Source organism: Centroberyx gerrardi, chromosome 13, assembly GCF_048128805.1.
Source record: "Centroberyx gerrardi isolate f3 chromosome 13, fCenGer3.hap1.cur.20231027, whole genome shotgun sequence".
Taxonomy (NCBI): domain Eukaryota; kingdom Metazoa; phylum Chordata; class Actinopteri; order Beryciformes; family Berycidae; genus Centroberyx; species Centroberyx gerrardi.
The window spans coordinates 28,022,396-28,034,427 of record NC_136009.1 but is presented as its reverse complement, the minus strand read 5'-3'; the positions used below and the strand labels follow the sequence as shown (position 1 = coordinate 28,034,427).

At 43.5% G+C, this 12,032-nt stretch overlaps 2 protein-coding genes across 2 annotated transcripts in view; one reads left to right on the top strand and one right to left on the bottom strand.

Moving 5' to 3' along the window:
- myo10 (myosin X) overlaps positions 1-9,944 on the top strand; it is a 157,940-nt gene extending 147,996 nt beyond the window's left edge. The window contains exons 33-41 of the mRNA XM_071897130.2: positions 869-1,026; positions 1,882-2,005; positions 2,860-3,157; positions 3,973-4,180; positions 4,601-4,737; positions 4,849-4,969; positions 5,504-5,992; positions 6,702-6,893; positions 7,021-9,944. Coding sequence (XP_071753231.2) covers positions 869-1,026; positions 1,882-2,005; positions 2,860-3,157; positions 3,973-4,180; positions 4,601-4,737; positions 4,849-4,969; positions 5,504-5,992; positions 6,702-6,893; positions 7,021-7,131 — 1,838 coding nt within the window. The 3' untranslated portion in view covers positions 7,132-9,944. The remainder of the gene's footprint in view (positions 1-868; positions 1,027-1,881; positions 2,006-2,859; positions 3,158-3,972; positions 4,181-4,600; positions 4,738-4,848; positions 4,970-5,503; positions 5,993-6,701; positions 6,894-7,020) is intronic.
- Positions 1-12,032, bottom strand: part of LOC139909956 (tripartite motif-containing protein 16-like) — a 56,810-nt gene that overhangs the window by 10,120 nt on the left and 34,658 nt on the right. The gene's annotated exons all lie outside the window — the stretch shown is intronic.

Genomic DNA, 12,032 nt, shown 5'->3' with positions numbered 1-12,032 from the left:
CCATGGTGTCTTAGGAAAAGATAGAAGAAAAAGGGTGCAAAAAATAAAAGTGCACAAACAGAAAATGTTTCAGATGAAGAGCTGATGATGGTCTTTTGACAGAAACATTTTGTTTTTGGTTTTTCGCCTTTATAGTGTGCAAATTCTTTTTGATCTTCTATGCTCAGAGTTTTTGAATTTACGGACCTGAGACAAATAGAGCGCAGACATTTTCACTTACCTATACCCTCGTAGGAAAAGGAAACAGGGTTTTCACCGCCGCACTCTGAAAGCTGTGAAGCAGAAGACTGTGGTCGCACTGGGCAGCTCCCAGTGTGAATGTGTGGAGCTGTGTGTGTATGTGAGGCAGGACGATGCTGGAAAAAGTGCGTACAGTATGTGTCCAGGTAAATAAAGGTTAAACACTGGAAACTGTCATGCAACATTAATAATGTTTGGGCAGAAAGATATTTCTCATTCCCTTTTGATGATATATCTCTCTTCAAATGTGTCACGTTTCAACCAAATGGACAGTCGGCTTCACAGCAGGTATTAAAAGCAGCGTTACATACGACCAACCCAACCAACAAACAGTCAGTCACCAATATAAGACTGATCAGATGAGGAACGCGACACAGTCCATATGTAGAGGAAAAAAGAAGAAGAAAAAATCCAAGGCCCTCTCCTCTGTATAAAGTTAAAAAACCTTTATTGTTCTTGGCTATATCATGCTAAAATGTTCCTTACAGCTGTTTTCCTTGTAGTGAGACTGAAGCAGCGGTCAGAGCTAGTACCTCAAACACAGAACATAAGGGATGATGGCATTTGCTTTGTGCCGTTTGAGGAAATGAGCACCGAATCATTCCCCCGCTTCTCTCCCTCCTGACAGGCTACTGGAACGTGGTCGTGTACGGCCGCAAACACTCGTACCGCCTCTGCAGCAAGCTGCTGAACGAGGCGACGCGCTGGGCCAGCGCCGTGCAGAACGTCATCGACACCAAAGCTCCCATCGACACGCCGACCCAGCAGCTCATCCTGGACATCAAGGTAGGACGCAGGGTCATGGAGGGCTGAAAGATATCAACACAAAATCGAATTGCGATTATTTGACAGAATAGTGCAATTGCGATTTAAACTGTGATTCATATCATCATCAGTTTTTCTTGTCATACATTTTTTAGGACTTATAGATGTAAATAATAGATGTCAGTGTGCAGGATTTGCTGACTGAAAAGTTTTGATTCATGGAACAAAGATTAGCTGCAGCTCTAAAACTCCTTGTTCACAAATCCAGTTTGGACCAAACTCTCTCTGAAGAAATTAACTGCAGCCTCTGAGATTTGGAAATTGCAGAAGTTCATCTTGCAATTTCATTTTTCGATTAATTGTTCAGCTCTAGTGTAATGTGTGCGTACATTAGGAGAATGGGGGGCCGAGTCGTCATTGAACCCCCAACTTTTTTTTGGACAGTTTAACTTGTAGATTGATGCTTTTCGGAAGAGGTAATAAGTAAGATTGTTACAAAATGTGTGTGTATCAATGTTGTTGTAATTCCTACTGGTCACCGACAGAGGTCGATAACGGTCATAAATTAGTGAATGCACCTTTAACCAATCATAATTCTAAATTCAGGTCTCTTTGAGTCATGTTTTAACAAACTTTACAACTGTAAAGAATCCTGCTACAGCCTCAAGATAGACTGCATGTAAAACTCATGATAAGCCGTCCCATACTGTCAGTCCCCTCATTTCAAAACTATCTTCAGCCCAGTAAACTACAATGCAAATGAAGCGAGCGGCGGGAGGACAGTGTGTCAGCAGGGGGCGCCGTACTGTAACTACAGACCAGCTGTCCGGCTCTGTAGAGTTCGGCGGTGACGCTCTGTTCCTCTTCGCTCTGCAGGAGAACTGTCTGAACTCTGAAGTGGTGGAGCAGATCTACAAGAGGAACCCCATCCTCCGCTACAGCCACCATCCGCTGCACTCCCCCCTGCTGCCGCTGCCCTACGGAGACATCCACCCCTCCGGTAAGAGACAGGCAGTCAGTCAGTCAGTCAGTCAGTCAGTCAGTCAGTCAGACAATCAGTCAGTCAGTCAGTCAGTCAGTCAGTCAGTCAGTCAGTCAATCAGTCAGTCAGTCAGTCAGTCAGTCAGTCAGTCAGTCAGTCAGTCAGTCAGTCAGTCAGTCAGTCAGTCAGTCAGTCAGTCAGTCAGTCAGTCAGTCAGTCAATTAATAAATATGTGAGTCAGTCAATTGTTGAAATAATCAGTCAGTGTGTCATCACTTGATTCACAAAATTTTGAAAAGGTACATTTTTAGTTTAGAAATTGTTATCACTAAATCCAATTAAACAAACCTCTTTCTCTCTCGCTCTCTCTCTGTCTCTCACCTGTTATCTTATTGATCAATCAATTTTCCCTTTATTTGTGTCTACAGATATTTCACTCATGTTCATAGTTTAGTGATAAATGCTTGTTTTTTTTGACTAAGGAATGTTTTTTTAGTGATAGCAGGGGAAGTCAGGGATACATTACTACCTCTAAATGAAGAATTTACCAAAAAAAACCAATATTGAACAATTAAATGAATAAATAAAATGAATAAAGAGTACAAGTTTATTTTAAAAATAAAATAAACTTGTAGCATGTTTTCCAGACTGTTTTTGTTTATCTGTGGTCAGGAACCTCCATCATATCAGAGGTGGACAACACTAACTAACCAATATCTGATATTTAATAAAAGGCCAATATCAGCGAAATGATATATCGGTCTAACCCTACTATATACTATAAATCTTTTTAAGCCTGACTAGATGCAGACGGCTCCTTTCATTTCTGTATCTGGTATTCTGATTAATCACATCTCTGACTCCCCCTCCAGCGCTGCGGAGCCGAGGCTACACCACGCTGCAGGACGAAGCCCTCAAGGTCTTCAACTCGCTGCAGCACCTGGAGGGCGTGGCCGACCCGGTGCCCATCATCCAGGGCGTCCTGCAGACCGGCCAGGAGCTCAAGCCCCTCCGGGACGAGCTCTACTGCCAGCTGATCAAGCAGACGACCCGGCCGCCGCAGCCCGGCAGCCCCGGGAACCTCTGCAGCTGGAAGATCCTGGTCTGCATGTCCTGCACCTTCGTCCCGTCCAGGAGCATCCTCAGATACCTCAAGTTCCACCTGAAGAGGTGAGCGACAGACTCAGGCTCCCAGCCGGGGAAACGGGACGTTGTGTTGATGGAGTGGTGGAAAACGTAGCAGTCCACAGTGTTCAGTGTAGGCAGACTGGGCAGTGTGTTATCCTTATCCAGAATGTCTGTTTGAGGAAATGGGATCACACTTCATAAGGAAAATATTCAATCTCAGTATTGATTTTTGAGACTTACTGACAAATTTCAATATTCATTATTAATTAAAAGTGACTTAAATAGTGAAATATGATTTCTCGCATCCTGTCAAAGAAAAGATTTTGAAATTGTTTTAATTGAGCATGGATATGGGTTTTTGAAGGCCAATACTTGTACCAATATTTTTGGATTGAAGCTGCCGATAGCCGATATTTAATATGTTTATATTTTACCATTTTACAGCATTTAGACCATGGGACACTAAAACTCCATTCAAACACAGGAAAATAACACTAAGAATGATAATAATACATATTCATGCATACTTATGTTAAATCTGATCAAAATTTCCCATTAGAATCAATTCAGGCTTCCCATAGACAACTAGTGTAGTATTGATCCGTTTTAGAATAAATATGAAATCAATCAAACTGCATCATATCCATCATATCAGAGATGGATGACTTTGAGTGGACCAGAATAGATTTTTAACAAAAGGTCAATATCGGCGTGATATATCAGCCTAACCATAGCTCTACTAGTCCCATAGCAGGAACACCCTGATCTCTCATGTAAAACAGAATCATATTCCACCGACACAAACGTCAACAGCCATGTCAGGAACATGAAGGACTCTCCCGGCCGTCTCTCCCCAGGGCTCGGGAGCTGTTCCCCGGCTCGGAGACGGAGCGCTACGCCGCCCTCTCCCTCGACTCCCTGAGGAAGACCCGGGCCAGGGAGTACGTCCCGTCGCAGGAGGAGATCCGATCCGTCGTGGCGCGGCAGGACATGACCACCACCGTGCACTGCCACGGAGGAGGCTCCTGCAAGATCACCATCAACTCCCACACCACCGCCGGAGAGGTGGGTGGCAGGGGGGCGCCGCTGGGAACCGGGCTCACGTGTTTAGCTGGTGGTGTATTGTGGTGGCGTGATTTACGTGCTTTAAAGCGGTAATCCGTAAATCCTCCTGTTTTTGATGCTGTTGTTTGATGTCACAGTGTGGGCGGAGCTTGGATTTTCTGTTGGTGGTGCTCATTTGTTTTCTGTTCAGGCATGGTGGCTATGGATATCTCAATATCTCATTTTGGAGCAAAACTCTTCATATGCTATCCAAAAAGAAATTTAAATAGTGTGATTTAAATGAAACTGATTGAAATTATGCTACAATCTACTATGATTAATTTTCTTACTTGACGGCACCACTAAACATAATGTTGGCTGTGTGTGTGTGTGTGTGTTTGTGTGTGTGTGTGTGTGTGCGTGTGTGTGTGTGTGTGTCAGGTGGTGGAGAAGCTGATCCGCGGCCTGGCCATGGAAGACAGCAGGAACATGTTTGCTCTGTTTGAACACAACGACACCGCAGACAAAGCCATCGAGAGCCGCACCGTGGTGGCCGACGTGCTCGCCAAGTTTGAAAAGTAAGTGTGTGTGTGTGTGTGTGTGTGTGTGTGTGTATGTTTGCGTGTGTGTGGGAGGGAGGGAAATGTTTTCTCTTCAGTGCGTCAGTAACACACACTTCCTGTTCGCAGGCTTTCAGCCAGCCAGGATGAACACAACACCGGCTGGAAGTTTTACTTCAAGCTGTACTGCTTCTTGGACACAGACAACGTTCCCAAGGACAGCGTCGAGTTCGCCTTCATGTTCGAACAGGTAAGATGCAGCTGAAACATACAGTACATCTGCTGAGTTAGTTTGCTGAATGCTATCAGATCAACAGCTGATCCATCCAAGCGTGAATCAGGACATTCGTTCTGTCGCTCATAGCCTCTTTCTTTTAGAGACCTGGGTCAAATCATATTTTAAAATCTTTTTATGGCTTGTTTTAGTCTTCTGTGGTGCCAGATGGGTGGGGCTTTCACATCAAATCTCTACAAGTGTAAACTGTAAAAGAGAAGCAAAGCTAACACCTTTTCATCTCATCTTCAAACCTTTCTTCTTCACCTGATCTGGTTTCATAGCATTTTTCAATGAGTAGCAAACGTATTTCAGATCTCTCAAATCCAAACATGCCAAGTACTTCTTATCAGCTTTGATATTGCACTGTGATCTAATTGTCATCTAATTGTTAGAAAGACATATACTGTACCTTGTGGGTACAGTGCTAGATGTATTTCAGTGTGTTTCAATTAAAAAAAATAAGTCTTTCTCCGTCTTTATTTTTCTCTGTCTTCCTCCCCTCTTAAGGCTCATGAAGCAGTAATTCGTGGCCAGTACCCCGCCCCAGAGGAGACTCTCCAGTTCCTGGCTGCCTTGAGGCTCCAGTACCTCCTGGGTGACCACAGCTCCCAGGCCACCCTGCCCGAAATGTCTCAGGTGTTCCCCATGGCGCGATTGCGGGCCCGGGTCCAGAACTCGGCCAAGACGTTCACGCCCGGCGCCGGCGGCGGCACCGGCTCCGTGGCCGAGCGCTCGGGAACGTCGGAGAGGAAACGCTCGAGCTTCCTGGAGGGAACGCTGAGGCGGAGCTTCAGGAGCGGCTCGCTGAGTCGCCAGAAGCTGGAGGAGGAGAACAACCTGGAGGTCTGGATGAGGGAGGAGGCGGCGGCGGTTCGGGCCAGCGTGTTGGACAAGTGGAAGAAACTGCAGGGGATGAACCAGGAACAGGCCATGGTCAAGTACATGGCTTTGGTCAAGGAATGGCCAGGATACGGCTCCACGCTGTTCAACGTTGAGGTGAGAACACAACAAACGCTGCTTTGATGATATCTGATCTTTTTTTCTTCTACCTTGTCTGTTGGTTCCAATCATTTTGTCTGGTCATGATAGATTAGTGCTGATGCTGCATTCACGTCATATGGGAAAAACCATCCCGACTACTGACTGTTAAAAGCAACAACTCAACTCAATTCAATTTGAAGCCGTCAAAATGCATTGATTGAAGTTTTCTGTAGACTTTGTTGCTCCTGATCAGCTTTGTCACACTTGTCACACACAGCTTTGGCAACATTTGAGAGATTCCCAAAAGAATAGTCCAAGACACACATGTAATAGTTACAAAGCCTGTAATATGTGGGCTGTGCCTTCGCGTGTGTCAGGACAGTAGTTGTGTCCTGCCGTGGCATTTTAAGCTTTGTGATCACACGACTTATGTGATTAAAGTCGTTCATTTTGTGCATTTTAATGAAATGAATATTCATTCCCTACACTTGACTTCAGGTATTTCTTTCTTAGTGACTAAAAGAATTTAGGAAGTTGGAGAAATCAGGGTCCATCCTCAAACCTGACTTCATAAGTCATTTTTACAACGTGAAAGCTAACAGAAAGTGAACAGAATTGCTAAGCTTGTCTCATCTTTACCATATGATGTGAATCCCTTTCCTCCACCAAGATATCAGTCTAACCACAGTACTCACATGCATCTTGTTCCTGTTTCTTGTTTCAGAGCCGTGACGGAGCTTTCCCCATTGAGTTATGGTTGGGGGTGAGCAGGGAGGCGATATCGGTGTATAAGCGAGGGGAGCCTTGGCCTCTGGAGGTTTTCCCATATGAACAGATTCTCTCCTTCGGTGCTCCGCTGCCCAATTCCTACAAAATAGCTGTAGAGGGCCGCGAGTTGGTCTTTGAAACCAGTCTGGTACGTACTTCTTAAGAATACTAACTGATCTGAGTTTTGTTCCAAGTGAGATGTCCACCATTTGTTCTAATTATGTGTTATCAACCATATTGTGACACCCCGACTCTCTTCTTCTGCTCCTCTGCAGGTAATGGACATCGCGAAGCTGATGAAAGCCTACATCAGCATGATCGTCAAGAAACGCTACAGCAACTGTCAGTCCGTCAGCAGCCACGGCAGCCAGTGCAGCGCCTGGTGAACGCCGCCCTTCGGTGTTTGACCTTTGACTTTTTGACCTTTGGCCACAAACCAGAGGGGCTGTGGAGGTCGAGCGTGGCCACTGTGGGCCATGCAGGGACGCCAAACCCTCAGCGCACTGGAGAAAGCAGCTCTTACATTTTGTGTCCAACTGACTTTATGAATGCTGGAGACCACAGATGAAAACCACGTTGCTCTTAATGTTAACCAGCTAGTTCTGTGAAGGGTTTCATTCCAAAACGCTGTAGATCCACACCTGATATACTGCACATACTGTAGCTCCTTACTCAGAAAAATACAGATGATTATTTCAAATGATGCTGTTGAAATGGAGCGGTAGGATCACCTAGGGGTTAGAGAGACAGTCTTTCAACCAGAGGGCCCGGGATAAATCTCACAAACATCCACTCCGCTCAATAGAGAATCACATCACACCAAGCACTCTGCAGTGTTTCCTCCTTTAGTTCGGTTCGTTTGTCCAGGTCAGATCAATGGCGTTCAAACTCTGGGTGGCGCCAAAAAACGGCACCGAGTGTCTCAGTCCTCTAACAAGAGAACTGCGGTGCGGTTGGTTAGAGGTGAGAACGTAATCGGAACCAACTACGCAAGGGTTTATGGGTAGAAGGAGACATGTTGATGTTGACATCTGATAGCCAGCAGTTTCCTCATGCTTGGAAAGCCTAGCAGAACAAAATGAAGTCTGGACTGATGCTCATATTCATCTGTTTCTTCATGTGTTCTTAAGTGGTATGAACACCACAGAAGAAGAGACAGACAAGTCCATCATGATGAGATAAAGTTACAGGAACTGGAATCTGATTTGCTTCGACTCTCCTGCCACCAAGATCTCTAACCTGGCAGGATGACAGGCGACCCAAACTCTGTCCAATAAACAAGCTACTTGTGAGTCATGTGACTTTTGTTTACAAGCCCTGGTTTGCTTGTTACCGGGCAGTGAGAACCTAAACGAACCAAATGCAAAAATGCAACAAAGTCAACTTTTCCAGTGTGGTTTGGACCAAAGAAAACAGACTGTAGGTGTGATCACTCCCTTGTTTTCTCACCAATCATCATTTTGTCCGAGTAGTTTCAGCTGTGGATATCTTGTTTTGGAATGAAACTGTTCATTTCTTCCTGATGCTAATGTGCTGTGGCACTACAAGGGCTGTTGTTGCAGGATGGGGTATTTGTTACTGAGGCTGTACCTTTTTGTATGAGTGTGTGTGTGTGTGTGTGTGTGTGTGTGTGTGTGTGTGTGAGAGGGTGTGTTTTAAAGAGGGGTGTGTCTATAGGCTGTCAGAATGTAAAAAAAAAAAAAATAAAGGCAGAGAAAATGGAGAGAAAAAAATACTTAAAGGCTACAACGCTTTTCCTCTGCTTCGGAAAACTCTGGGACTTGACATTCTGTAAGAACTATCTCCAGGATTGTCTGTTAAATGTAAATAATATGCAACTGTAGTCGTCTCAAGCATTTCAAGTTTTATTGTGATTGTTTCAGAAGGACTTTGCTTGTGATATGGAGGTCACTTAAGTGCCTGGATCCGACAAACTAAAGCAGGACGCACTCCGCTTTCGAGTCCAGTTTTGCTGTAAATGCCACTCTTTATTCTGGAAGGTGCTCCCATGTTCCCTTTAACTACCAATGAACTTGTACACCGCAAAAACCATCCAGCTCTGCAAGTCATTTAAGCTAACGCCGGGTATTGAAAACTTATTTTCCTGCCAGTAGTGAGATCATTTCACTTCATTTCAAGGAATTTCTTGAATCAAGCGACATAATCCTGATACTAGCGGAGTGACCTGCTGTATTTAAAGGTATTGTCACTTTCAAGAAAGTTCGTTGCAGTAATCTATGACCCTTAGCAACTATTGGCAACTAGTACGATTTGACTTTTCCTCACCCCTCCTGTCTCCTTGAGCTACGGTGGCCTGTAACTGACACAAACAATAAACTCACATTTTCAAAAAAGAGGAGTAAGCTAGCTAATTAGAGCTGAGATCCATCAGAAACTAAATCTAGTGAAGAGGAAATATATCATCATGCCAAATACTGGAATAATAAAACTTTTTTTGGCTTGAGAACGAGGTTTTTTAGATGGATTTTGTTCCAAAACGGAGAGAACAGGCCAGAAAGTGAGTTCTGAAAGCCAGAAATGTCAGCAGCTGGCAAAATAATCGTTGAGTCATTGGTATTGATCAACAACTCTATCAATCCCCAACAGATATACAGTATTTTGGATATTTTGTGCTATGGGACAGTAAAAACTTGAGTTATTGCTCCTTTAAGCAAATCAGACTGCATTGAACAAGAAAGTGTCTCAACTCTCTGGCAGATTTTGATGAGAACAATCAGATTTTAGATTAAATGACTTGTTAAGTTGGACTCTTTGCAGCGTGACATTCCTGCCAGGTCGCTTCACGGCGACGGCCCACAACATTTCACTGGAGCTCCGCGGGCGGCAGATCCATCCAAAGACGTGTGTGCAGGTTTCTCCCTCAGTGCCTTGTTGTATATTGTGTACACTTCTTTTTTTTTTCATGTTTGGTTTCTTTTTTGTTATAATGTGCAATGTTATATATATTATATAATCATGTGGCTGTACATTTTATACTGTAAGTCTTTGCCTTCTGTTTTTTTCTGAATGATGACCACACGGCGATATTCCCAAGATAATCTTGTTATATTTTTCTCAACGCAGCCACCAAACATACAGTGAACCTATGACATACACAATACTGGTATCTTGTTTTTCATCTGTATTAGCTGTGTTATGTATTGAAAGGATGATTCTAACAATAAATGGATGCATATTTGCTCTGGGGTCTGCTGTGGCTGTTATTGTCTTTTTCACTCATTTTTCTTTAACACTAGTTTAAAACAGACATACTGTAGATCAAATAGGACTTACAGTGTTGTGTTTTATGTAGTTTTTAATATATTTGTTTTAGCTTAGTTTGCTGCCTGATGGGAGATATTTGCCACATAGGTACCAGAACGTTTCAGTAAGTATTTGAAAGTCAATTTAGTCTATTTTTTGGATTAACAGCTTACCTGAAACCATCTGAATTGTTACTGATATCCAGAGTTACCATGTTAACTGTGTCCAGTATAAAAGTCTGACAGTCTCTTGTCACACTTATTCAATTTGTTGTTTTGTGACCGTGGAATTACAAGGTTCTCTGACATTTTTGGTCAAAAAGGTAGAAGATATTCAGATAATGCAGCTGTGTTCAGGACTTTCTGTGGCTGAAATTAGGTTTTTGGAAATATGTTGGAAAATGGTTGTTGAAGTTTTGTTACATGGGGTGAGACACGACATCTCAAAACTGCTGCAACACAGAAGAGCGTCCGGACCGCCCAACTGGGACGCTGCAAGCCGGACTCACCAGCGTTAGATCTTTCCCTCTCTCGTCTCTCAGGTTTCCTTTGGTGTAAAGCATCACAGACCGGCCGGGTTGGTGAACAAACAATTTTTCAAAGTTTTCATACCGTTACCTCTCGCTGCCCTTTGGAGCCGCCAACGTGCAAATTTGCCTCCTGCAGCTTTGAAGCCAAACGTACAAAACTTCTACTTGACGTGGAGCAAATAACGCACACACTCGCTCTCTGAATATAAATATTCTTTATACATTACATCCATGTTACATTCAAAAGAAACAGAAATACAGCCAACAGCAAAAGTCACATTCAAGTCATTTCTGTGCTGCACACTGTGACACCGTCACCGCTCACCGCTCACCAGCCTCCTAAGGCACCAAAAAATCAAATGACCGAAAACCTGGGTCGAGAAAGGAGCATCACCACCCCCCACCCCCCAAATACCCACCCACCCACCCACCCAACCAACCCCCACCCCACCACTGGGCTCCTGGAAGCTCAACAGAATGGCATACAGACAGATCAAAACCACAATGTTTTCAATGGCTGTATTTATACTGGCACAAATCATCTGACCTTTAACCCTTTGTGGCAGCCCAGCAAACATTTTGACGTTGGATAGATGTTGATATGACGGCCTGCACCAAGGTAGAAAACCTGCGTAAATATAGCGCCAAAAGTGGAGACGATTTCACGTTTGGTGAAATCTGGACCTAAATATCTTTCTGTGAGTTCAAAATCCATCAAATGCCTGCTGGGAAAGATCTGGTCTTCTCAGAGTTTATGTTTACTTGTGCGATGATAAAACATAGAGGCAGATTTATTAAAAAAGGAAAGTGATAACCTGTGCAGGGGAGAGAAAAACCCAAGAGGCTTATAAAACACCTCACATCAAAACAAACAACAAAGAGCGCAAACCTCCACCAACACTGAACAATTCACCCAAACATCATTCCTATCACTTCAATATTAAGTGAAATAGATTTCTTGACCCTGCATATTCTTACAATTTGGAATGAAGTCTCTCTCTCTGTTAGTTTCATAGTTGCTAAAAACTTCCATAGTTGCTAAAAAAAAACAAGAATCGTCCCAACAGTGGAAATCCCAGATCTGGATCGAAGTGGATAAGCCCAAAGCCAATCAGACCACATTTCATGGAAATCTGTTCTTAAGTTTTCTGCTGGCAGACAACAGGGGTGAAAACAAAAGCAAGATGGCAAGCTTGGATAACAGAATGTAAATAACAGCAGATCCAACATGGTGGAAAATAGTAGAACAACAATAACATCAATAAAATGACAAGGATAATACAAAGACATGAAGGAAAAGAGATGGTGGAGGTGAGTGTGGCTCATGTCTGTCTACACAGCAAAATCAGTCAGTCAGAATTTAACTCAGAGAGTAAAAATCAACTGTGTTTCTATCAGTCCACACATTCAGAGTTACTTTAAGACTTCAGATAAGCTCTATAAGTGGACAAACAACTCTCCAATCAACACTGACAACTGAAAAATCAACACTTT